The sequence below is a fragment of the Pseudochaenichthys georgianus genome, chromosome 10 (genome assembly GCF_902827115.2).
Source record: "Pseudochaenichthys georgianus chromosome 10, fPseGeo1.2, whole genome shotgun sequence".
Taxonomy (NCBI): Eukaryota; Metazoa; Chordata; class Actinopteri; order Perciformes; family Channichthyidae; genus Pseudochaenichthys; species Pseudochaenichthys georgianus.
In genome coordinates, this window is record NC_047512.1 from 27,645,470 (window position 1) to 27,672,642 (window position 27,173).

General features: G+C 41.9%; 2 protein-coding genes across 2 annotated transcripts in view; one reads left to right on the top strand and one right to left on the bottom strand.

Annotated features, from left to right (window-relative positions):
• On the top strand, positions 1–5,019 carry LOC117453450 (uncharacterized abhydrolase domain-containing protein DDB_G0269086). Its single transcript, XM_071204502.1, has 2 exons — positions 1–426; positions 898–5,019. The coding sequence occupies exon 2, from the start codon at positions 913–915 to the stop codon at positions 3,895–3,897; it is 2,985 nt and encodes a 994-aa protein (XP_071060603.1). The 5' UTR covers positions 1–426; positions 898–912; the 3' UTR covers positions 3,898–5,019.
• Positions 4,665–27,173, bottom strand: part of cdhr2 (cadherin related family member 2) — a 23,630-nt gene continuing 1,121 nt past the window's right edge. Inside the window, exons 2-31 of the mRNA XM_034092195.2 lie at positions 18,807–18,863; positions 18,670–18,729; positions 18,350–18,489; positions 18,211–18,261; positions 18,041–18,130; positions 17,816–17,905; positions 17,611–17,733; positions 17,163–17,312; positions 16,806–16,881; positions 16,610–16,722; positions 15,547–15,768; positions 15,295–15,444; positions 14,986–15,147; positions 14,832–14,893; positions 14,502–14,745; positions 12,687–12,926; positions 12,515–12,584; positions 11,856–12,437; positions 11,696–11,767; positions 11,409–11,458; positions 11,152–11,303; positions 9,994–10,090; positions 9,814–9,902; positions 9,611–9,682; positions 9,201–9,336; positions 6,656–6,777; positions 6,399–6,512; positions 6,216–6,299; positions 5,860–5,908; positions 4,665–5,772 (exon numbers count right to left, since the gene is read on the bottom strand). Of these exons, the coding sequence (XP_033948086.2) occupies positions 5,620–5,772; positions 5,860–5,908; positions 6,216–6,299; positions 6,399–6,512; positions 6,656–6,777; positions 9,201–9,336; positions 9,611–9,682; positions 9,814–9,902; positions 9,994–10,090; positions 11,152–11,303; positions 11,409–11,458; positions 11,696–11,767; positions 11,856–12,437; positions 12,515–12,584; positions 12,687–12,926; positions 14,502–14,745; positions 14,832–14,893; positions 14,986–15,147; positions 15,295–15,444; positions 15,547–15,768; positions 16,610–16,722; positions 16,806–16,881; positions 17,163–17,312; positions 17,611–17,733; positions 17,816–17,905; positions 18,041–18,130; positions 18,211–18,261; positions 18,350–18,489; positions 18,670–18,729; positions 18,807–18,861 (3,870 nt within the window). The 5' untranslated portion in view covers positions 18,862–18,863 and the 3' untranslated portion in view covers positions 4,665–5,619. The remainder of the gene's footprint in view (positions 5,773–5,859; positions 5,909–6,215; positions 6,300–6,398; positions 6,513–6,655; positions 6,778–9,200; positions 9,337–9,610; positions 9,683–9,813; positions 9,903–9,993; positions 10,091–11,151; positions 11,304–11,408; positions 11,459–11,695; positions 11,768–11,855; positions 12,438–12,514; positions 12,585–12,686; positions 12,927–14,501; positions 14,746–14,831; positions 14,894–14,985; positions 15,148–15,294; positions 15,445–15,546; positions 15,769–16,609; positions 16,723–16,805; positions 16,882–17,162; positions 17,313–17,610; positions 17,734–17,815; positions 17,906–18,040; positions 18,131–18,210; positions 18,262–18,349; positions 18,490–18,669; positions 18,730–18,806; positions 18,864–27,173) is intronic.

The window sequence follows — 27,173 nt, forward strand, 5'->3', positions numbered from 1 at the left end:
TGTAGTAACGGCAGAGCTATTAATCCAAATGCTGCTTCTTCTTTTTTTAAGTTCGCTAACTCGCAGGTTTATCCCTGCACACAGTTTGCCGTTGTGTTGCTATGAGAGCCTTGAGTTAATTACAATGATTTAGTGATGAGAGCTGAACGGAGATGTTGTCGTTACATTACCACTCACTGCCAGAACCCGACCGTGGTTTCCAGGGAAACTGGAAAATGTGAAGCTTTTCAATAGAGGCAGCTTAAAGAGCGAGGATTGCCTAAGATAGATTCTTCTGGAAACAAACCTGGAGCCACTGCAAACACTATCAATCAACAGGGAGAAGCACAGACAGATGTGCGGCTCGGTCAGCGCTGAGATTTTGTGATTGTACCCAGATGTGAGGGAGAGCGATGGAGAGACTTCACTCTGACTTGGACTGCTGAGGTATGTGTGTCACTCGTCGTGATGTCCTGCAATTTGTTTTAATCCTGTTAGTCTGCATAGTTTACAAAAATAACAAATGCTCTGGATTCCTGTGCATGTCTTTATTGCTTTTATTATATTTCAGGTTAAAAATAAACCTAAATATGAGCTATCTTGTGACGTTTTAAAGGTAGAAAGACACCGTCTGATATATCATCCAACTGTCAAATGTTCTAAAGAATATCTAACATATTAAATGCTGTTTATTAATAGTAAATATTCCACAGCAGTGTCTTATAATACAAATAAACCATGTGAATTATTTCATCGAACGCTAGCAATTATGTAACTTCTTTTTTAGTTTTCATACTTGACATAGATATCGCATGACGAACACATTTTCTTAAGAAAAACCAATCCTTCATTGCGTCCTCCACTTGTTGTTATAGCTACATGTTTTTCTTACTGTGTGTGCTGTGGTGTGCTCCGCAGGTGCCTCCACCACTAATGCAGAGACAAATGGGAAGTCTGAAGGAGGACATGAGAGGTCTCCGAGAGGACCAGAAGCCGTGCGAGAAGACGGAGGATGGAGAGCGTCCAGGCGGCCCAGATGGCGGCACTGAGCCTGGGGGACCTCAGACAAAAGCGAGTGAAGAGTCAACAACTCATCAGCCACAACTTCCCATGAATGAGAGAAACGTTGAGGAGAGAGACACGAATGCCAAATCCAAAGATCAGGAGCTTTCAGATGGAGGTGTTGTCAAAGACTCGATGCAGACGAACGCCATCCCTCTGACACAACAGCCTGAAGAGGATAAAACAACAACTGAACATAACGACACGACAATCTCTCAGACGTTCCAAAGTGCTGGAGGTGGGGGGACTCAGGAGGAGACATGTAGGGATCCGAACGCGGGTCCTGACAGAGAAAAGGTGCCTGTGCCAGTGACTCCGGGCCCTTCAGACCCTCGCTCCCCCGCTCCCCCCGGCCAGCAGCACATGCGCACACAGGTCAGCCTGGAGGTGGTCCAGTGCCGCTCCGCAGCCACCAGCCCCATGACCCCCCCTGAGGACGGCCAGTCCTTCTTCTTCCCCAGCTCCTTTGGGAAGCTGGGAGCTGTGGGCGCTGGGCTTCAGGTGGGGCAGCTGGTGGAGTTATGCTCTGTGGCCACATCCCCCATGACCCCAAAGACGCCCTCCACCACGGCTTTTCCAGAGCTGATCGGGAGGGAGACGGTGCAGAAAGATCAGCACGAGAAGGTGCAAAGGGAGAGTGGCCAAGAGTGCTTCCCCACGACACTGGAAGAGGCTGAGTCAGAGATAACTGGAGCTCTGCAGGAGCAGAGAGAGAGCGCCGGGCTGTCGGTTTCACAAGTAACTATGGAGGATAGTAAACAGCAGTGTAAACAGCAGCGGATGGGAAGTATGGATCAGGACATTACAATCCTGGTGACCCACTATGGCAACGATGAGGGGGAAGAGGAGGAGAAGGCCGAGTCATCTTGTTATCCCATTGAGACAGAGATGGTCAAAATAGACGAATTTGAGGAAGAGCGAGAAAACAACGGTGATTTAAAGGGTCAACCAAAGCAAATGGAAGAAACCTGCGTTGCTGCATGCGCAGTTCCAAAGACAGACGTGCCAGCTGAACATTCAGAGGTGGAGGGAAACAAAGGTGCATGGGGAGAGTTGAGAGGAGAGACAAAGCCTCCTGTCCCTGAATCTCCTGCTCCCTTCGGCCGCCACAACATCCGCACCCAGGTCAGCCTGGAGGTGGTGCAGTGCCAGTCTGTGGCCACCAGCCCCATGACCCCTCCTGAAGGGGACCAGGCCTTCTTCTTCCCTAGCTCTTTGGGGAAGAGTGAAGGTGTAGGCACCGGGACTGAAGAGGCGGAGCTCCGTCAGCCGGTGGAGTATCGCTCCGTGGCCACAGCACCTATGACCCCCAGAACACCGACCACCATGAGCTTTCCTGAGAGCAGGAAGGATGCAAGCGTTGAGAAGATAGTGGAGGTCAAAGTGGAGGTGGAGGTCAAAGTGGAGGTGGAGGTCAAAGAGGAGGTGGAGGTGGAGGACAAAAAGGAAGAGGTGGTGGAGGACAAAAAGGAGGTGGAGGTCAAAGAGGAGGTGGTGGTGGTGGTGGAGGACAAAGTGGAGGTGGAGGTGGTGGTCAAAGAGGAGGTGGTGGAGGACAAAAAGGAGGTGGTGGAGGTGGTGGAGGTGGAGGTCAAAGAGGAGGTGGTGGAGGACAAAAAGGAGGATAAAGTAAGTGCAGAGAAACAGGCGGAGGCAGCTGAAGAGGACACAAAGGAGGTGGTGGTGGTGGTGGTGGTGGTCAAAGAGGAGGAGGTGGTGGTGGTGGAGGACAAAGTGGAGGTGGAGGTGGTGGAGGACAAAAAGGAGGATAAAGTAAGTGCAGAGAAACAGGTGGAGGCAGCTGAAGAGGACACAAAGGAGGTGGTGGTCAAAGAGGAGGTGGTGGAGGTGGAGGACAAAAAGGAGGATAAAGTAAGCGCAGAGAAACAGGTAGAGGCAGCTGAAGAGGACACAAAGGAGGTGGTGGAGGACAAAGAGGAGGTGGTGGAGGTCAAAGAGGAGGTGGTGGTGGTCAAAGAGGAGGTGGTGGTGGTGGTGGTCAAAGAGGAGGTGGTGGTGGTCAAAGAGGAGGTGGTGGTGGTGGAGGACAAAGTGGAGGAGGTGGTCAAAGAGGAGGTGGTGGTGGTGGAGGACAAAGTGGAGGAGGTGGTCAAAGAGGAGGTGGTGGTGGTGGAGGACAAAGTGGAGGAGGTGGAGGACAAGAAGGAGGATAAAGTAAGCGCAGAGAAACAGGTGGAGGCAGCTGAAGAGGACACAAAGGAGGTGGTGGTGGTCAAAGAGGAGGTGGTGGAGGTGGAGGACAAAGTGGAGGTGGAGGACAAAGTGGAGGTGGAGGTGGTGGTCAAAGAGGAGGTGGTGGTGGAGGACAAAGTGGAGGAGGTGGTGGAGGTCAAAGAGGAGATGGTGGAGGTGGAGGACAAAGTGGAGGAGGTGGAGGACAAGAAGGAGGATAAAGTAAGCGCAGAGAAACAGGTGGAGGCAGCTGAAGAGGACACAAAGGAGGAGGAGAATGGAGAAGAGCAAAGCGAGGAGCCGGTGCAGGAGGTGAGCTGGGATGAGAGAGGGATGACGTGGGAGGTGTACGGGGCCGTGGTGGAGGTGGCTGTGATGGGATCAGCCATCCAGAAACACATGGAGAAACAGGTGAAGAAGCAGAAGCCCTCCATGCCTCCCCCTCCTCCGCTCAACCCCTCAGCAGTGCCCCTCTCTCCAGAGTCCATCCGCGGGGGATCTGGCTCGGGTTCGGGCTCAGGTTCTGGTTCGGGTAAGGGCCGGGCGGGGAAGAGGGGAGAGCAGGGTGGAGGGGGGAGCCGACGCAGAAGAAACCCCTTCCGCCAGCTGATGGAGAACATGCAGCAGCCACACTGCTGCTCCAGGGCTCACACCGCTGAGTGACGCGGGATCCCGGAGGACACAACCTGTGCTGGAGATAAAGCACGGTACGCGCCTGTGATACACTGAGTTCCATCAACGTGACATTGTCTTGAGAGTGTGACAAGCAAATCAACTCCTACACGAGACGAAGAAGCACAAAAGCATTTAAGACTTGTCCCGCGGGGCTCTGAGGATCCGCCAGTCTCCATGGCGGCAGAAATGAGGATGGCCTATTTTCCTCCTTTATTGTTTCTCACCCAGATCATTCAATTGTCCACTGAGCCGTTTTAGCTGCTGATGCCTTTTTGTTTGTTCCTCAGACACTATGAAGCCATGGCAATGCTTCTCTGCTTACAAGCCTAACAGCTCTGATGGAGACACGGGACAGAAGACAGACACTGGCCGTTTCTCCGTGTTATGTGTGGATGTGTGTCAGTAGCCTGAGGGCCATTTTGCAGCCATCTTTTTCCTGAATGTATGGAAGTTGAAAAACAATCTCATTCTTGCCTTGATGTGTGGGGGAGAGGCTTGTGTCCGTCTTTAATCTGCTCTTAGATTTGGCTTTCTGCTTCGACTTGTTTGTTTTGTGAAAACTATAAAACTGTACAAATGCCGAGCACAATCGACACCTGATATGAGGGTATTTTTAAACATTGCTACTTAATGTATTTTAACTTAGTGATTCAGTTGTAAACGATGTGATGAAACCTATTTGAAATGTGTTTGAATCCCAGAGGTTGTTACAGAGTGTCAGTGATGTTCATATGTTACTTTCATAAAAGTCCACATTTGGAGAAACTGATTTTATTCAGACTGCACTTTGCACTGCACGTGATACATTCATTTAGATGTCAGTAAACAGAAGTATATTTTCAATCCGCTGCTTGTACAAAGTCACACTGCATGAGGTTTTATTCCAGCAGCACGCTTAAACACTCAGACATCGACCAGGCCTTAGGTCTAGGACGTGCAGTCGTATTTCATTAATAATCATACATTGATTTTGTTTATAGCATCAGCTGCAACAAAATGAACATTGTGTATGTTGAGATAACGTATAATAAAGTTAATTTCAAAGCAATCCTAACGGTTTTTAAACTTTCGCTTAACAAAAATAAAGTGATTCACATGTGCAACAAGCAATTGTTTCGTTTGCTTTCCCTTTGCGTCTGTCCGTTTGTCACTGTCGAGAATGAGAACATTTAGTAGGAGGAGTTAGTAGGGACATACACGTGTCTGCGAGGTAAGGTTATTACCTCTCATGGCTTTGTGATCAATGTTAAGCCACAGTTTACTTTAGCAGAAGAGCTAGCTGAGATTTGCAGGTGATTTAAGGCTGTTGTTAAACATGAATTCTGGCTGTAGTGGCATTCATTTTAGGATCTAACTCAATAGGAATATGTCAAAATGTTCTCTTTACTGTTCAGGCAAAAATCAGTCAATGCAATAATCAAACAAAAATCAATGAGATCAATAGTCTATGTGATATTAATGATGATTTGTAATCCCAGGGAAACCCCCCACGTGGTTCTCCCTTCGTATCCCTTTGAACAAAGCATATTGATCACTTTCGGTGCCATGAATCTAACATCAATAATAAATTACTACTGGTCACAACAGAAGGCTTCTGGAAGTTATAAAGACTTCATCCAACACCATCAGAGTGTTTGACTGGACATGTGGTCAGCCTGATTACACAGAAGCAACACAATGTTCACCTGCGGCCTCTGGTCATTGTTTCCCTCACAGGTCCGTCGTGCTGAACGCGGGGTTAATGAAACCCACGTGAGGTTTGTCGGAGGCTTTCTTCTGGCCCTGCTGGGCCAGCGCAGCACGCAGAGGCTCGATGTACTTCGGTGGCCCGCCATCATCCTCCTCCTCCTCCTCCTGGATGCTCTTCTATGGAGGAGCAGACAAGTTTGGAAATTAGACCATATTTTTAAAAAAGTACAAATTAAGATGGAGTTGAAAATGTAAACGCACCATGTTAGATACTTCGTTCATGGAATAGCGGTCGTCCAGAGAGTTGAGGCTGTAGAGGAAAACAGAAGGATGCAGTAATTATTATATCCACTAATAACAATCTCAGAAATATAGTGTTTTTTTCTGTCAAATCTGTGTTACGGTGTTTTGTAAAAGGCCACATGCCAACGTTGGAAAGCCAAAAGCCAGTTCTCCATCACAACATGCTGTTAAAATGTTCACCTGGAAGCCGCCCCAGTGTTCGCCCAGCACTGCCACAGAGCAAGCTTGTGTGTCACCGAGCCCCCACCTTGTGTCGGAGAAAATCACTGCTCCCAACATAAAGGGGGGGACTGTCCCAGAGAGGTTTCCTTTACCTGACTTTGTCCACGTCTGAGCTGTCCTCGTCCATGTCCAGCACCATGGTGGTGTCGATGTTGAGGTTGAGCACGGGATTAGCCCTGTCAGCGAATAATGACACACATGGGAGAACAAATGTGTTATATTTCATGTCGGTTATGTATTGATGTATCTCATGAATGCCTCTGTCTCCTGCTCACCCCTCCATCGTGTACTTGTTGGTCCCGGGCACCACAGCGCCGCTTTTCTGGTTGTTGGAGGTCACCATGGAGGCAGAGTTCATGGCTTTAGCTGCCTTCAGCTTCCTCCTGTAGCTGTTTGTGAAGTGACGCGGTAAGTAGACACAGTCACAATCATGTATGTTTTTAGATCAATGGACACTTTTGCTGGGATAAACTGTGGTTGATTACTTGCTTCATATGTCCCTAACTTTATTCCAAATGATTTGATATCTTACTTTCTGCGAGTGCACATCAGGGAAGTGGTGAGGACAGTCAGCACCACGATGAGGCCGGCCACCATCCCCATCAGGATGTACCTCAGAGGGTCGGTTTCTGCTTCGACCACTGGAGCCTTCCCCTGGAACATGAGTAAGAAATATGTTTCGTGTGTTATTGCCTGTGGACCAATGAGGGATCATTTACTTTTCACTGATCTAGTTTGCGGTTCAAACCTCACACATCACCTTTGCTCCCGTTAATATGGTTTGTTATCTTGGAGATAAAATAAAGTTTAGTGATAAAACAGCACTGAGATAATAAAACTATTTTAACGTGCTCAGACACAATTTATGTATGTTAACACGGGTATTTTTTTATTTGTTCTCTTTTTTTTTTTAAATATATATATTTTTTTCAGTTATAAAATAAACAGACATTGCTCCAGATAACAGAAAGAAAAGAAAAAAACACGTAACAACAAACAACTAAACAAAACATAACGGGGGGGGGTGCAAGGATGACTTTCTAAGACAGCTGATTGTGTACACAATACATTACACAGGAGATGCCATATTGACAGGGTCAGATAGGAGAGCTGCGGACAGTGAGCCGTAATCCTCCTGTCTCCCCTCAAAATCCCCCAGCAGAGAAGCTACACGCTCCATGTTCAGCAGGTCCAGATACTCCCTCAGCCATGAGTCCCTAGTGAAGCAGGCTGGTTTGCGTTCCTTCCAGTTTAGTAGGACGAGTCTTTTTGTGGCTAAACAGCCCAATGTCCACAGCCGATCGGCAGTCCTTGCAACATTGCCATCTGGCATGAGCCCCAGTAGGCATGCAATGGGACATGCAGGGGAATTAACTTTTAAAGATTCAGACATTAAGGATATTACTTCTGACCAAAGTTTTTTTACCGCTGGGCATTCCTAGAGTAGGTGCAACAATGTACCTCGCTTGCCACATTCATGCCAGCATTGTGTTTATTGTCCATCTTGGATTTTGTAACAGGGGTGATGTAAGCTCTATTGAGAATGTTGAACTGTATGATCCTGAATCTTACACATTTAGAAGAGAACATAGCTGACCTCCAAATGGAGTTCCATTGCAATGCAGACAGAGAGATATTCAAGGCATGCTCCCAGGACAGTTGGACAGGAGAATAGGTATTTGGGGCAGCCCTAGATAATAATTTATAAATATTAGAGACCACACCGGATGATAGGATTGCTTTCTTGAGGCGCTGGTCCTCTTCCATGGCTCCCTCCTTACATGTTGTACTAGTAATAGATGCTATGTGTGCATATGATAGAAAAGATGAGTCTGAGAGACCATACTGATTTTTGAGTTGTTGAAATGGAAGGGTTCGGTCTCTATCTGTCCAATTGTAGTAATACCAGCCCTCTGCCAGATGTTATTACTTAAGGTGCCTCCACCTGCAGAAAGGCAGGGGTTACTCCAGATAGGGCAAGATGGCAAAGAGAGCCCCTCTATGTTGAGTCTCCTGTGCAGTTGCTTTACAGTAGAGCATGAAAAGCGGATGATGGTATTATCCATTGTTGGGCAGTACCACATTGAGGCCAGAGATATGTTTTGGTTTACAGACATGATGGATTGCTCCAGCCATTGCCAACTGCCTACCGGAGAGGCACTGTTGTACGCCCATGATAATGGATACTTTGCGTTGAAGGACAGATAATATTGGAATACATCCGGGACTCCCAAACCTCCCATTGATCTTGGAATGATCATATTATGTGCGATTCTGTTTTTTTTTTATTATTCCAAAGGAACTGAGTGAAGAGGGATTTGATATCTTTAAACCATTTTAGTGGGAATTCAAGAGGGAGGATATAATATGAGAAAGCCTTGGGAGAACATTAATTTTCAAGGTTTCTGCTCTGCCCCATAGAGAAAGAGGTATGGCCATCCATCTGTTAATGACCTCCTTAATGGACTGGAAAATAGCAGGGCCGTTAAGGCTACAGATTTTAGAGATGGAGAGACGATGTTAATTCCCAAATACCTCATTCCATTTGTTTTCCAAATAAAGGGGGTGTCTATAGGTTGTGCTTATATGTATATGAGTTAACTGGGATTGCTTCACTCAACACGGGTCATTTAAAGAAATGATCAAATCTTATCATTCATTTTAGCCAATGAGGCTCAATATGTCCTAGTGCTGCTTAATATGTTTTTACTTTAAAAAAGGATTGCCTCAAAACTGTCCTGTAGCAAACATTTTTAAAAGAAAACATTTTCAAGTCACTTGGATAGGTCATGTTGACACAGGGAAGTGTTGTAGATCAAATGTAATCAGTACAACAAGGGGGGAATGTGCTGCAGCTAAAGTAGTAATACTGATTTGATATCTGGGACTCACTGTCTCGTACAAGAGATCATCTGTTACCGTAAAGTAGTCCCACAATTGTTTTTAGGAGAAGAAATTATGTAAACCTACTCCAAAAATCCACAAGGCTGATTCAATTAAGTTAAAGAAAGCTTAAATGACAGGAAAGACACCCTTTCATACAAAATAAAAATAAACAATCTAATACTTATACTCACAATGTCCGCCAGGCCAAGCTCTATGAGTGTATAAACGTGGTCAGGATCCGAGATCAATGTCTCCACTTCAGTAGAGGTTAGAGCAGTCCCATTGGAGTAGACAAAATATGCCACTATGATCGTGTTACCTGAAGCCCTGCGAGGAAAATACAACTCACTTACACCCTTAAAACAAATAAATGAAGTAATACAACTGTTTTAGTCTTCAAATCTAAATGATCTTTGGCCGCATTTATCACCTACAATTACCAGTACATAATGTATCCTGAACAATATACAGGGACACTTGCACCATCTAGTGGACAACAGTAAGTACACTTCCTGTCTAAACCAGCCATCATTTATTGTATCCGTTTTCACACTCATCATTTGTTTCGGTTCATCTACATGTTAGAGAAAAGGGAGCTTGCCTGGAGGATTCCGGAACATCAGGCCTGATTGCAGCGATTTCAACCTCAGCCTTGGTGGCAAAAATAAGCGCCCTGGAAACGTGCAAAACAGAAAAGGAAAAAAGGACCAGATCAAAAACATTTTTAAATATTAATATATTCTTGAATGTACTTTTATCAAATTCTAATTTAACTAAAATAAAGGCTACAATGGAGAAATGTACCTGGTGATTTCATCGAGGTTTTTTTCAACCATGGCTTTGGATTGTGTAAATTTAAGATTCACTCTAAAGGATTCATCAACTGCAAAGATCTGCAAAATAAAGAGAACAGGAGACACAGGGTGACTATCTGTGTGGTGTATTTATTTAGGAAACTCCAGCTGCATGATTTGAGTCACTCACCTCCAGTACGGTGCTGGTGGACAGTTTGCCGCTGTCAGTTGCACTCACGCTGACCAAATACCTCCCTTCCAGTGATGTATCAAGCCCCTCGGTGGTTCTGTGGAAAGAGAAGGAAATCAAGAGTACAGCCATGGACAGATTAATAGAAACGGCCCCTTGGCACAGACAATAAAGGACTACCATACTTACACAGGACCATGACGGAGACCAGGGGTATTTAAATCTCTTTTAGTGTTTTACTTGTAATTTGTGTCTCTTTATAAGTTGTCTTTATTGTGATTTTTGGAGGCAGTTTTGTCCCAGTTGTAGTTGTGTTGTTGACTATTTTATTAATAATAATAATAATAATAATAATAATAATAATAATAATAATAATAATAATAATAATAATAATAATAATAATAATAATAATACATTTTATTTGGGGGGCGCCTTTCATAGCACCCAAGGACACCTTACAGGGCATAGGGTAATATAGGGGAAATTAAAACAGTGGATATAATGAAATGTCAGCCGGGGTAAAACAAGACTGAAACTGTGGTTTTTCTCTGGAAGTTTTTCCTTGTACGATGTGAGGGTCTAAGGACAGAGGGTCTAAGGACAGAGGGTCTAAGGATAGAGGGTCTAAGGACAGAGGGTCTAAGGACAGAGGGTCTAAGGACAGAGGGTGTCGTTTTTCTCATACTGATATTCTGAACAATCTGTGCTGTTGTATTTGCTGTAAAGTGTCTCTACTGCAGGCTATTTTCATTATATGTACAGCACTTTGGCTCGACCAAACATCGTTTATAAATGTGCTATATAAATCAAACTTGATTTGATTTGAAGACAAACAACAGGAAATGGACTACAACATTTACATTTTAAATAATTTTCTGTTTTGACAAATTTGCTTTGTGTTTTGTGTCTCATTGAGGTTGTTTTCCACATCTTCGTGTTTGTTTTGAGTGTCTTCATAATAATATGAGTGTCTTTGTTTGGAGTTTTGTCTTAGTTTTTTAAGTGTCTTATTTGTTTTGCATCTTTGCATTTATTTTCCAATGTTAAAATTAATTATCAGTTCCAAGAGAGCCAGCAGTCAAATATAAAAGCTACTGAGAAATCCAAACAAACATTTAGAGCAGAATAAAATACGTTGAAAAATGACTTTGTACTTACTGAATAATCCCAACGTAAATGTCCTTTTGCTGTGTAGTGATGGCCTCGTACAGCATCCTCATATCAGTTATCTTATTGTTATTGTCTTCAAAGTGGACGCTTGTAACTTCAAATTCAACCTGCCTATGTATTAGAGAGTCCCGATCTGAAGCCTGGGAGCAGCAAGAGATGAAAGCAGGAATGTTCAGAGATCACGTCACATATCTCCTTTACACGCTGAAATCGTGTAAATGTTTCCGTTTTTCATTCATACTCACACTGACTCCCGCTACAGATGTCCCTTTACTTGCACCTTCTGACACCACAACTAAAATCCAGAGAAGGAAAATCAGTGATGAACAATTAAATGCTAACATTATACATAATTCAGCTGAATATTGTATTTGTTTAAAAGAAAAACTAAAGTGTATTTGTTTAAATGACGTTAGGACATCACGAGGTTCAGTTAAAGGGGGCACCATCCAAGTCAAATCACCTCCAGTACGGTGCTGGTGGACAGTCGATAACATTTACTTACAGTCATACATCAAAAATATATACTCACCAAAAACCGAATTTGACAAAATGAATTCTGGAGCATTGTCGTTGATGTCTTCAATTTCGATAACCATTTCTCCTGTTTGATTGAATGAAAATTAAGTTAATTGTATGTCATGCTTTAACGATATGCTTTTATGCTTTTGTGATCTGTACAACAAACTGACCTGTTGTGACACTGTTGTTCTCTCCTTTCTCTGTGTACTCGTCCACCACCTGAGCTTCAATCACCGCCAGGTCACACTGTTCATAATCCATTGTGTGCTCCGGGTTGACTCTGACTTCGCCCGTTGGATCGAGGATAAACCAGCTGCAGTCAGTCATAGAGCCGTTGCATCTGCATTTCATGGATTCCAGCTCGTAGACCAGTGAGTGGTTCCCATCTTTGTCCTGCGCTGTAAAGCTCCCGACGGCCCCGCTGGTGGTGTTCTCCTTCACCTTCACAGGTTCTGACGGCTTGAACTCGGGCCTCTCATCGTTCACGTCCAACACGTCCACCTCCACCGTCACTGTGGCTTTCTCCTGTTCTAGATCTGCTGCCTCTACCTGCAGTTTGTACTGCTTGTGAGTGCTCTCATAGTCAAGCTCAAGGTCGAAGTCTACGGTGAGGTTTCCCCTGTATCCCCGCTCATCTGCAAAGGTGCGAATGATGAAGCTGCCGAAACCTCCATTATTAATGCTGTAAGAGATGCGGTTGAACTCTGTGGTTTGATCCAAGTCCTCAGCCTGAACAGAGCCCACAAAGGCACCTGATTGGATAGGAAAATGTACATCAAATCCAGCCAAACATGTATAAACACTTGTGCTTAGCAAAGTTAATACTGACCTTTTTCTCCTTCTTTGACTGAGAATTTGTAAGAGAGGGCTTTAAACTTTGGTCCGTTGTCATTGACATCCTGGGTTGATCAGAAGAAAACATTGACAGTCATTTTCCTCACCAACCGGGGTGGCAGCATCAGAAACAACACAGCACCAATACTTTGCTGCGAAATACTTGCCTCCACATTGATGATGACTGGAACCATGGTGGACAATGGGGGGGTACCCTTGTCAGTTGCTGTTACGTTGAGCTCGATCCTCCCGTCCAGGTCCGGATCCAGGGCCTCTCGGTCGAGCTTACCCCTGTTAGTCAGCACACCGGTTTCAGGGTTGATGGTGAAGTTATCACTGTACCTGCTGGGTTCGATTCCAAACACTAATTGGCTGTTGTTTGTATCAGATTCATCTGCATCAGTTGCCTGTCCAAATGAGAAACATTATATGAAATTGTTTACTTGCATACACTACGTTGCCATAACAATATAAACATCCAAACAAGACAAGAGGATGTCCATATGTGACTGCTGCACATCTCAGGCAGAAATGACTGTGGCCGGGCCCTCGTGTAGGGTCATAGGGCCTGGCTAGTTTTTTTCTTTCAATGTGTTATAAAGGGTTGAAGCTCTATGAGGCGGATCGATTCCTCCACACGACTCAAGAATGGCAAAATGTCTTCTTTTATGGACCTTGTGTTGTGCACAGTTTGCAGAATGTAACCGTTTAAAATACAAAATAGTTTCCCACTTATTTGTGCACAACTACAGCAAGTCTGATTACAGGTGTTAAGCAGAACTATATAGGGGTGGGAATCACCAGGCTCCCCACGATACGATACTATCGAGATACTTAAGCCACAATACGATAGTATTGCGATTCTACGATATGCTAAGTATTGCGATATCACAAATCACATGGGTCATATCCATGTCCGTCTTCCCTTCCTGGTTAAAACATGTATTTGCAATATGAATAGTTTATGTAAATAACCCCATTTTTGTTATTTGAATCTGAAAAGGAGATGGCATTGTTTTTTTACTTTCATTACAATTGTATACATGTCTTAACGTAACTTCCTGTTTTATATACGACCATCTTTCGGAGGGATATGCTACAGTTTATATATATAAAAATAAAAAAAGTTGATACTTGGCATCTGTGTACTATTGATACAATATCGCCACGCAAGGTATCGTAAGGTACTATGCTGTATCGATTATTTCCCCCACCCCTAATTCCATATGTGAAAAAAGCTTGTGTGCGGCTCCAGCGGGAGCTACACAAAACTTGGTAAATATCCTCAGAAATGTCAAGTGAGTCAGCATCTGTTGGGACGGAAGACTACAAGTTTATGAATAGTACACATCTGGGAGTGTGAAGTTATAAAAGAGGGGATCTTTTCAGAACTCTGTAGCCAACCCCTTAAAACTCTCTCAAAGATAAAGGCTGAAGGCTAGATTAGCCACTAAGAACATAACACATAATCTATAACCACAGTGGTGGCGGGTGAGTTGCATTGTGGGTAATGTAGACCCCATGAAGAACGCTTGGAATTAAGAAAACAATGTGTCTCTGGTTTGGTTTCACTGATTTACTTTTTATTTTTATTTTTGTAAACTGTCCCTCGTTGTACTCACAACATGTAATTTAAAGTTCTACGTCGACTGAATGTTTTTTTAAGATCTTTATTTGGTTTCTTAACTCAAAAATAGTTAGCTCGAACTGTAGCCTACTAAACATGTTTCCAAATCTATCAACCCTAAAATATGAAACTGTGTCCTCTCTTTTGGCTTTTAAATTGCTTGTTGCAACTGTTATTATTTACCCTCCTGAATTGAACATTCACAATAAAGTATTTTCAATTTTCCCATCAACACAAAATCTGTTGGATTTAGCTCTAAAACTATTCATAAATAAATCTGAATTCCGGTTAATCATAGCATGGATACATAGATAGTAGTATTTACTACTCCCGTATATATATCCCCCACTGTTACCTGTATCTTAAGTCCAAACTGTTGCCCCTCTTTAACAAACTCCTGGTAGGAGTCTCTGTTCATGACTGGGGGGTGGTCATTGATGTCAGTCAGAGTGATTTCCAGCACTGTGCTGCCGGGCTTGCAGTCTGTGTCTCTGGCCTGCAGAGTGGCTGAATACAGAGATCTGACCTCGCGATCCAACAGAGTCGCGTTTTTCACGTAAACTGCGCCCGTATGTGGATCCACGTCAAAATACAGCAGTCTGAAACACAGTGTGTGCAGTGGTGTTTTCTCAGTTAACATGACAGCAAAAGCTGCATAGTGTCAAATAAATGTGTTTTGGCATACATGCTTTCTGGAAGAAGTTTGTAGGTGATGTTGCCTTCATCCATTGTGTCAGGATCATCTGCCTAGGGTAGAAAAAACCAAACAATGTGTCCTATCCAAGTGTTTTCCACATGCAAGACAGTCTGAGTAAGAATTCAAATTGTAAAGGGCTTACAGTAATGTTGCCCAACACTGTCCCAGCAGGAGAGTGCTCAGCCACTTCCAACTTGTACGTGTCCTTTACGAACAAGGGGCTGTTGTCATTGGCGTCCTTGATGTTAATAGTAACTGTAGCCGTGGAACGGAAGGAGGTGTCGTCTTCATCAATGGCAATGACCTGCACCACAACACAAGCATGGGAAACAGCTTAGTTAACTTAATTAACTGCTTCAATAATCACGAATACGATATGAACCAAAAGATGACAGATATATATTATTATATATTATTATTAGAGACTCATGCTGTTTTCAATTGTCCTTACACTTAGAACAATTGTCTGTATGTTTTCATAATCCAGGTTTTGGGGCTGCTTGACCAGAAGCTGAACGATGCTGTCCGATGCGGTAGACTGAGGCTCCACTGAAAACACGTCACTATTGAGTCCCTCCAGGGTTAGTTTCGTTTTTTTTATCTGCAAAAAAAGCCAAAAAGATTATTTATACATTTTTTCCTCTATTGAAAAGGAAAACTTCATGTTTTGGTTAAAGAAAGTCCCCTGTTTTTGGTAGCTCACCTTATCCAGATCTTTTACCGTCATGTTGATGAAAACAGCGCCCAACGAGTGCTCAACCACATCTCCTGTAAAGTCACTCGCAATGACGCAAGAGCGCTCGTCTGCTGTGTCTCCACACTTGTAAAACTTTGGCGGGTTATCATTTTTGTCGATTATGTTGATCTGTACATCTGTTGTGGTGCTGGCTTGGACTCCGTGGATGTTTACTTTAGACTCAGTAGCCTAAAACATTACAAAATACAATATAACAATGTAGGGAGGCAGTATTTATTTGTGATAATCACGTCATTCCAGAAAGAGGATTTATATTGGCGGTTCTACTCATGAAGAATTGCATGCACGTCCCTTTGAGAACGATAGAGGCCTGTGGGGAAAGTAGCTTTTTCCAACATTGTAATAAAAACTAACTACATTGAAATGTAACCCAATAAAGGAAGACAAACCTATCAAAAAGTGAGTCTGAAAATATCTGCCACTGGGAATCACTTCAGAGATTGAGAGAAAATGTTGCTAATAGTTTAGCCTTCTGCTAACATTAGACATTAGCTAGTCATCGCCAGTTAAGGAGCTGGCTAATCCAAAGTAGCATTAGGTCTCTATCCCTTACCCTTCGGAAATACATGACTAGAACTACCTCTGTTTTGAATATATTCTCTATTTTAGTTGCACTTGATTTTTTGTTTTGCTTCTTTTTTTTCAAATGGGAGCAGCCCAGAAGGTTAAAGTCCAGGAATGACCTCATCGTAGCCCATAATCTGTTATCTAACAATATGAACAATACCTTGTTAGCATGTTACCTCTTGTTTGTTGTATCCTTTCACAAATACAAATGTTTATAGTTTAACGTGGACGGCTGAACGAGTACAGTAGGTACAGGTGTCATATTACGTATGCACCCAAGAGCGGTATGAATATTTTCAACTCACTCTCTGCAAACTGTTGAAGTGTTTATATGTTATTTAGAGTAATTACTCAAACTACAGGGAGGGAAATAAACATGACATAGACAAAGTTAACGTCCATACAGAGGAGGAAATTGATGTATGACTTTAAACATGTTTACCTTTACAGTCAGGGTAACAGTGTCACCAATCTCTTCTCTGTCAATATCCGACGACACAAATATGATGCCATCAATTTGTGAGATGTTGAACAGGCCCACTGCTGCTGTGGAATCTGTCAAACAATGTAGGAAAAAAATGTCTTTCTCATTCACTTAGTGAAAACAAACAAATTATAACCAAGTTGACAAGGGTCACCTTCAATGCTGAAGAGCAACTTATCATTGACTCCTGTGTCCTGGTCCATGGCCGTTACTCTAAGCACAGAAGTGTCCTGGCAAAGAACACAAACACATTTACACAAAACTCAAAGTATGCTTTAGATGTTTACAGCAAATCACAATGTGCCGTACATTTGGGGGCCATTAAAACCTATATACATTATACATATATACAGTAGAGCCTGCACAGAGACAAGGAAAACATCCTAATTTACAGAATAAGAAGCTTAAGTCAGACAAATAATTGGAAAATGTGTAATAACTGAATGACTGTATGCACTCAAATGACATTGAGCAAATTATTCTTATTTTACTGAAATGCATCAGCACTCACCAAGAGAGCGTGTTCTTCCACTTCCCCCACGTAGGGCAGACCAATGAACTGTGGGTCCAGGTCTGGGACGTCCACAACCGTGACGAAGGAAAAAACAACTCTTGAGAAGTAGTTTTTAATTGGCCTATAATAACAGGAACCTCCACCATCCTGTTACAGAGCACACAGGAGTTTACATTAAAAAAAAGAAATTCCAGCTTGTTTCCTTTTTGTTATAGCACAATACAAATTATAGAATACTAAAGTGGTAAAACCAGTAAGAATGAATGAAATAATTAAATTGGGTGTTCAATAACCATTTTCTTTACTGTATTAATATAGATTATATTTTGGGAAATAACTAATGACATTTCAAGTCTAGTGAAGAATATTGGCACCCCACTCAATGCAAGAAAGCAAATAAAATACATTCGTTAAAATCACACACTATTTATTGGGTGGTACTTACAGTTGCGTTAATCTTCAACCGATAGAAAGTACTCAGTGCAGTGTAATTCAGACTTCCGTTTAATCTGACTTCGCCAGTCGTGGCTACAATGCTGAAAAGACTGGATCCAGCACTTGGAGTAACCTAGAACAAATGTGTAAATTAAGCTTTGATAAAGTAAAGGAACATCACAGTATGCTATTCATCTTTTGCAAAAGAAGCTTACTTCATCAATGCTGTAAGTAATAACCCCAGCGCTTGAGGTGTCTGCATCAGTGGCCTCCGCCTTGAACAAAGATGCACCTATGGCGGTATTCTGATGAATTGGACAGGAATAAAAAGACAGGCAAAAAAGAAAAATTAAACTAACTGATGTCTCTCATGTAGGACATTTATGTAATTTAAAAAATAAGAAGATCATTTGTAATATATAAATAAATGCTTAACTTACTTCGTTGACATCAATGTCATATGATTGCTCCTGGAATATTGGTTTGTTGTCGTTGGCCTCCTCTATTATTAGAGTTAAGTCTTTCTGTGTCTGAAATACATTGCATGGTGTACTCTTAAAGTATGATGAACACACTTAAATGAAATGGTTGATTAAAACGTGTCACTTACTCCAGTTTGACCATCATAGACATAAACTCCAAGCGTCATATAATTAGAAGCCTTGAATAAAAACAATTAAACACAGATGAATACAAATATATACCATGTCAAAATGCTAAACATTAAAGTGTCTCTTCTTCCACCACACCTCTCTATCTAGGTTCTTTTCTATGGATACATCCCCAGTGATTCTGTTAACGGTGAAGTAGGCAGCATTGGGCCCATTGATTTCATAAGTCAGTGTGTCACCTTCCAGGTCTGTGGCTAATATAGTGAACGCGTGATGATCTATGAAAAGAAAACATCAGTGGAACATAGATTAATGTGTTCAGGCTCAGTCATTAAAAAAAATATATATATTTCACACCCACATGCCACACACACACACACACACACACACACGCACGCACGCACACACGCACGCACACACACACACACACACACGCACGCACGCACGCACACACATACCTTTGGGGGTGTCTTCACATATTGAAAAGACTCCAGGTTCAATTGAAGGACTGGTATTTGCTGTAGAGAAGACAGTATTTGCAGAATGTTAAGTAGTGATAATTATAACGTAATGACAAAATTCACTGAATACTCACCATCTATTAAGCCGATGAAGCACATCAGTAATACACTTCCTGTAATGCCCTCCATGTCTGCAAATGAAAAGAACAACCAAATAAGTAGGGCGCTTTTCTTTAACAATTATTAAATTGTTGCCGTTAGGCAATATTATAAGGAATCATTCTGTAAACTTTCATTGTTATGCGGATGATACTCAACTATATTTATCAATCAAGCCTGATGAAATTAATCATCTAAATAAAATTCAAGACTGCCTTAAGGACTTAAAAACGTGGATGACCTTAAACTTTTTGATGTTAAACACGACCAAAACTGAAGTTATTGTACTTGGCCCGAAGAATCTACGAAACAAATTATCTAAAGACATACTAACTATGGATGGCATTAATTTGGCCTCCAGTGAGACTGTAAGGAATCTTGGTGTTATATTTGATCAGGATTTATCCTTTAACGCCCACATAAAATCAATTTCAAGGACCGCCTACTTCCATCTACGTAACATTGCAAAAATCAGGCATATCTTGCCTCAAAACGATGCAGAGAAACTAGTCCATGCATTTGTTACTTCTAGGCTGGATTATTGTAACTCTTTATTATCAGGGAGTACCAAGAAGTCAATCAAGTCGCTTCAGCTGATTCAAAATGCTGCGGCTCGTGTACTAACCAGAGTTAGGAAAAGGGACCACATTACTCCTGTTCTGGCTGCCTTACACTGGCTCCCTATCGAACACAGGATAGAATTTAAAATTCTTCTTCTCGCCTACAAAGCCCTTAATGGGCAGGCGCCATCTTACCTTAAAGAACTCATTATACCCTACTGTCCTACTAGGGCATTGCGTTCCAAGAATGCAGGGTTGTTGGTTGTTCCTAGAATCTTTAAAAGTACAATGGGAGCCAGAGCCTTTTCTTATCAAGCTCCACATTTGTGGAATCAGCTTCCAGTTTGTGTTCGGGCGGCAGACACCCTATCCGTTTTTAAGAGTGCGCTTAAGACCTTCCTTTTTGATAAAGCTTATAGTTAGGGCTGATTAGATTCAGCCCCTAGTTTTGCTGATATAGGCTTAGTTTGTCGGGGGACATCTTACTTCTTCCTTCTCTCTGTCTATACCCGTGTACACTCATGTTCCGATTAACCCAGCTTCCCCAAATGTCTTTCTTTTTGGTGTCTATATACGCTGGGATCCGGAGTCATGGATGATCCTGCGGTCCTGTGTCCTGGATCGCGAGCGCTGGATCTTGAGTCGTGGCTGTGGTCCTGGATCATAGGTCCTCGATGGATATCCTCGTGGATTCATCTTCCTATTATACACACATGCATTTCCAAACATTTGGACTACCTATGTTGCAAATGTATTATCTTTTCAATTTACACACGGCATCTATTGCACGTCTGTCCGTCCTGGGAGAGGGATCCCTCCTCTGTTGCTCTCCCTGAGGTTTCTCCCATGTTTCCCTTTAAACTGGGTTTTCTTTGGAAGTTTTTCCTTGTACGATGTGAGGGTCTAAGGACAGAGGGTGTCGTATTGTCATACTGATATTCTGTACACACTGTGAAGACCACTGAGACAAATGTAACATTTGTGATATTGGGCTATATAAATAAACATTGATTGATTGATTGATTGATTGATTGATTGATTGATTGATTGATTGATTGATTGATTGATTGATTGATTGATTGATTGATTTAATAATGAAATTAGTCAATCGACAGAAAATGAGTTGGCAACTAGTTTGATAAATGATTAATAATCAAGTTACAAGAAGAGTCTGCTGTTATGCTGGGGTTGTCCTTATCGCTTAGAGCTAAGTCCAATATTGTTGGCATGCTGACATGTTATTATTCAGATTGCATAATGTTAAACATGTTTACCATGACAATGTAATGTGTTAATAGGACGATGCTTATTAGCACTACTATTGCCAAGAATGATGGGAATGCCATTAGTCTGTTATGTATGTTATTTGACAAAGAAGAAAAATCTGCCTTGTGTTGAAATCGATCAGCATTTAGTATCTGGTCACACTCAAGAAAAATGATAACTGAGTGAAGTGTCGTAACATGTTACAGAAAGAGCAGCGTCAACTTTCTTCCCTTTTTAATTATTGATCTCGTTAGGGTAAGATCTGCTTTATGGAAAATGATCAAAATGTGGGCACATCATGTTTTCGACTGTTAGCAAGAAGAATTACAGTAGAATATGAATCGTTTGAATAAAGCATGAGCAACAAGGAAGCAGAAGCCCGTCACTACATTGAGTTGAAGCGAGAGCAACCAATGACAAGTAGGCCATTTTACAGAATGCCCCTCGGTCTGATTTTACATTAGTGATTCAGTTGGAACATTTAAAGTTAACCTATATTTAAGGCATGATCGAATTTCAGGATTTAAGGAAGCCTTAGTTTATGTTAATGAGTATTTGTGTGATTGATAAAGGCTACCTTAGGCAAAATACTCTAGTTTAACTACTTCATGTAAAGAAAGAAAATTGTATTTAATCTTTAATCTGAATTTTTGGTAGATTTTGAATGTTATGATCAATTAAATATTCGGAGTATAAATGAGATTAAACTGATTTTAATGTTGAAATCCAAGAGGATTCATGTTGACCATTTGTCCATTCTTCTGAGAATTGTGTCATGTGAATATGTATCTTTCAAAGACGATAAAAGACTAATATGTGCCCCACTGTTACAGGATGATACGATATCTACGGACAACACAGATGTCCTTTCATCATTTATTTGAACAACAGTCACCATAATATCCTAACTAAAACATAACCCTAACATCTAACAAGTAATTTAAAAAGCAGCAGACAGACTCACCGGTTGGCGTTCCCAGAGGAGCTTCTCCTTCACTGACGTCTATGAGACCTTTGGCTCTCGTTCCTCCTAGTGATTATCGCTTTGTAGTTGTAAACATAAATGATTAACACGAACAAGGATCGCACAGCCAATAACACAGCCCTAAACCTCCCATCCCTATATGTTTGTCAAAACTCAGAAACGTTGTACAGAAGTGAATGAGATGAAAATATCCACCTGTTGTTCTCACACATGGATATATTATGGCTAAAAGCCTGGGTATTACTGAGAGACGGGACCCTCATTGGCTGGCCCGGCATGGCATGGCATGGCATGGTGCCACACTGGGTCAACGGTGTCCATACCAGCACCCAGGGGCTCCTTTGTTTGATTCTGTTGACATGGCAACAACGTGTCTCATCATAACCAATCAGTGGGCCGGTGCCTTTTTGAGAAAGTACAGACCCATGTTCCTCCCTAATGAGCTCTTCCCATTAAACTCTTAGCCTGTGTCATTACACAAAAGACTATCTTCTGTTCTACCCACTGGATTCATTCGTGATCAGAAATGTGCCTCAACAGAAGCAGCGACACACCTTTCTAATGTGACAGAAAAATAAAAAAATGTTTCAGTGTTTTTATTCATATTGGTATTACATGTGATTGATTACATTATCAAATACAAAAAGCAATCTATTAACAGCCCTTTTGAACAAATGTGTAATTAGATTATAACTATTATGTGTTTTAGTTGATTCATTACATCTGTACAATATGTTCATTTTAAAACCTTTTTTCCCTTGAAAAGCACATGTTGTGGAATACAGCTGTACTATGTGCTACTAATTTTTTTTTTAAGTGTGACTTGACTTGATTAACTGCAAATGCTGAACAATAATATGTTCAATGTTTGATTTTGAATAAAAACTTTGGGTTATATCACATTTTCGTTTGTATTTACATCTGTCAATAATCTGATCCAACCCTTTAGGAAGCACTCTTGGAAAGCCTAAAATGGTTTAATGATAATAATTGATATTGCTATTTATTTAGTTGAACAAGGTTCTTAGCATTTTTTTTAAACTCAATTTCGATGCTTCAAAAGTGATAAACAAAAGATGAAAAATATAGCCTAAAAATACTTGCTACTCATTGTAAAATATTCAACCTTATACAAAATTCACTGAAGAGAGAGAATTGCACATATGTACATTTCTTTAAGAACTTTGAATCTATTGGCTTAACGGTGCCTTGAGCTAAATGCTCACAGCAGCATGCTAATACACAATGCTTACTGTGCTCACAATGTTCACAATCCTGGTTTAATAACGTGTTGACAAAGTACAGCTGAGGCATGTGGGAAGTCGTATTATTCGGTAGTATACACCAAAGTATTTAACCAAATTAAACTTTGACCTGACTGCTGACAGCAAGAGGAAATGCCAAGGGTTCATTAACAGTTATTAGCATTCATCGTGAGCGTGACATGAATGCAGGCACTAAGGATGCTAGCAGGGCTAAAAACTGGATTATGATGCTAATTCGTTCAATTTACAATTTGACTAATTATTATTGGAAAATGTTCTCTGATGTACTTCGACATGCTGTTTTTAAAAAGTCTGGCGCACTTCCTGGGGGCTTGGTCCCGACGGACCCTACTGTTGTGTCGCCTCACGTCTCCTGAGTGTTGGCCAAAAAGTCACACTGTAACATACCGCAGAAAGGTGGCCAAGTAGCACGTACGCACTGCGTATGCGTGAGTGGCAATCTCATTTCATTTCATTTCAAACCTTTATTTAATCAGATTGGTCCCTTGAGATCATAGATCTCTTTTTCAAGGGAGACCTGCAGCATATGTTCCACATGAAACATAAAACAATAAAGGACATCATACATTATATTTACAGGATACATTTACATAGTTATAGACATTTACAAGTGCCCATAGTATCAACGAGCATTGCATTTAGCCTATAGCTTTAAAAACATGCAGAGGAATGAGATTGCTCAGTTTCAATTCTTGCTGAAGATTTTTCCAAGCAAGTGGAGCTGCGCACATAAAAGCTGTCTTACCTAAGACAGTGCTTGCTCTTGGCACATCTAACAATACTACATCATGCGATCTCAGACAATAGCTGCTTGCATCTCTCTGTGTTATCAGAGAGCAGATATAATACGGGAGTTTACCCAACAAAGCTTTATAAATAAACGTGTACCAGGGAACAATGGAGCGTGAGATGGGCCGGAGAATCGGAGCAGCGGGAGCGGTACTGCAGTCGCTTTACCGCACCGTTGTGACGAAAAGGGAGCTGAGCCAGAAGGCAAAGCTCTCTGTCTACCGGGCCATTTTCGTTCCTACCCTCACCTATGGTCATGAAGGATGGGTCATGACCGAAAGAACGAGATCGCGGATACAAGCGGCCGAGATGGGTTTTCTCCGCAGGGTGGCTGGTGTCTCCCTTAGGGATAAGGTGAGAAGTTCGGTCATCACGGAGGGACTCGGAGTTGAGCCGCTCCTCCTTCGCGTCGAAAGGAGCCAGTTGAGGTGGTTCAGGCACCTAGTTAGGATGCCACCTGGGCGCCTCCCTAGGGAGGTGTTCCAGGCACGTCCAGCTGGGAAGAGACCGAGGGGTAGACCTAGGACCAGGTGGAGGGATTATATCTCTTCGCTGGCCTGGGAGCGCCTTGGGATCCCCCAGTCAGAGCTGGTTGATGTGGCCAGGGAAAATAAAGTTTGGGGCTCTCTGCTGGAACTGCTACCCCCGCGACCCGACCACGGATAAGCGGGAGAAGATGGATGGATGTGTACCAATGACTGAACCTCTTTACAGTACGTGATGGCAGACCTGCCTTGGCATACAGGGTACAGTGATGTGTAAGTGCTTTACAATTTGTGACAAATCTCAGTGCGCTGTGATAGGCGGCATCTAACTTGTTCAGGCAATAGGCAGGTGCATTCATATACAACAAATCACCATAGTCCAGCACAGGTAAAAAGGTCACAGTGACTAGCCTTTTCCTGGCCTCAAGCGAGAAGCAGGACTTGTTTCTGAAAAAGAAACCTAGTCTAACCCTCAGCTTTTTAAGCAGGTTATTGACATGAAGTTTAAAAGTAAGACAATCATCAAGCCAGATATGTATAACAGGCAACCACTTCAAGTACTTGTCATTGCATAGTAACAATATCTAAAACAGGCTCTGGTGTCTTTTTAGCTTTAGAAAAGAGCATTACCTTGGTTTTCTCAACATTTAAAAGAAGCTTTAGTTCAGGGAGCTGAGTCTGAATAATGTTAAAAACAGCCTGTAATTTAACACCAGCCTCCTAAATGGAGGGACCTGCACAATACATCACGGTATCGTCCGCATAAAAATGTAAAGTAGCTTCATTCACATTTTCACCTAAACGGTTGATATATATGGAGAATAAAAGTGGACCTAAAACAGAACCTTGAGGAACACCATTAGCAATGTTTAACCACTCAGAAGACAGCCCATCAAAGTGAACACATTTGACTACAGAGAGGTAGTTCACAAACCACCCCACTGCATGGCTGGATATGCCAATACTGAGTAGCCTCTGCTTTAAGATGCAATGATAGACGGTATCAAACGCTTTGGAAAGGTCAATAAATAGAGCTGCACAACTCTGCTTATTATCTAAAATACTCGTAATGTCATTCACCACTTTCATTGTTGCAGTGATGGTGCTATGTTGCTTTCTGAAGGCTGACTGATGTTTATTATTTTTACATAAAAACTCCTTTACTTGTTCACTCACTCGGCGTTCGAGCACCTTCGCCAGAACTGACAATTTAGAGATTGGCCTATAGCAATAGCTCTCCTTACCAGCAGGCGGCGGTAGTGTGTATTGTCATTCATAGAGGCAACCGGAAGACTGACTGCGTGATACAAACAACAAATAGCGTGTGCGTTCCATTTTCACTCTCGTCCATCACAGACTGTTTCACAGACTGTTTCACGTAGCGATTTATAATCGTATAATTCTTGCATCCAGGTGAGATGAAAATTAAAAATAATAGCCGTCTGTGTGTGCCTAATCGTTTGTTTGCGTACCTCACTTCCGTTTAGCTTCTCATGCACTGATTCGCTAAGTGTGAGTGATTTTTTTTTGCCGACAGCCTCCGCTGCGGATTCAACATGGTCAATCGGCAGCGGAAGGTGTCGGCACGGCCGAAAAGACACGACGGTGCGGGACACACCAATCTGAGTAGGGCGACAGGACGCTCATCGACGGCCAGACATCTATCGACGGCCTTAATGTGTATACTGAAAATTATTAATTAAACTAAACAGAATATTTTACCCTTTATAAAGAGGTTTACAACCAAATTGGTGTGCTTATTAACAACAGGAATATTTGTATTCACTTATAAGGTCAATTAGTCTGGATATTGAAATCATGCCAGAAAGCCCATGATCCAAACCGATTAGACTTTGCTTTATGATTTACAGTATTGAATACCACACTGCCACACCTCACCCTGCAATAAAGATATAGAAACAGGCGGGAACGTCAACAAGCATTCCAGTAAACAGGAACTTAGATTAAATCAAATTACAAAACCAACTGGCGTATGATCAGGGGGTCACAGGTTCAAACCCCACTGCAGTCAGCATGTCGTTGTGTCTCTGGGCAAAACACTTCACCCCAAATTGCTCCTGTGGGGATTGTCCACAGTGTTGAGTATGTAGTCGCTTTGGATAAAAAGCATCTAACAAATAACATGTAATGAATAATAATGCCATTACACAAGCATGTTGGAAGGTCTTTCACAAGTTATTTTGGCTGATATCATTAACAAAACATAGCAGTCATCCAATTTTCTCTTTTGAATTTACTTCTTAAAGGTTAGGATGGGGTTTTCTTTTTTTTCTGTTTACTTTTTCAATTTTTTTTCTGACTCTTAGAAAAAAGAGTCTTTACAGACATCATAATTTATTCGTTAGAATGTCGTCAACATTTGTCTTTCTGGCTTCTGGGGGAGACGATTGTCCGGCAATGTACATCTTTTTTTGTACATGAATGTTTAAATACCAAAATGTGATGAATATCTACATTCAAAATGATAAATAAATCAAAGTCATTAACATTAAAATGGCTTTATCTCTGATATGTAAACTTCATTTTAAACAGGTTTTCTAAAATGAGGTCAAAAGAACATAAATACAAAAATGCTCACTGTGAAACACTCCTCTAAACCAAGTGAACAATGCACACTGACACTGTTTTTTGCCGGTGTGAAAAAAAGGAAGCCCTGATTACAATCTTTCAAGTACTTTTATTTAATGTAGGCCTACATACTGCTCAGTGGTGTAAAGTAACTAAGTAGCCTACATTTACTCAAGTACTGTACTTAAATACAATTTTAAGGTGCTTGTACTTTACTAGTATTTCAATGTTTTGCTACTACAATTCAGACGTCAATATTGTACTTTAACTTTAAACCGACTCGAGATACACTTTTTGTTATATTCCATGGAATGCTCTTAACATCCCGATAGCAATGAATATCTTAAGTGCTTTGACAAAAAATCCATAAAAAAATGTCATC

Coding starts and splice junctions, on each gene's coding strand:
- LOC117453450 (XM_071204502.1), top strand. CDS start 913: ATGCAGAGACAAATGGGAAGTCTGAAGGAGGACATGAGAGGTCTCCGA.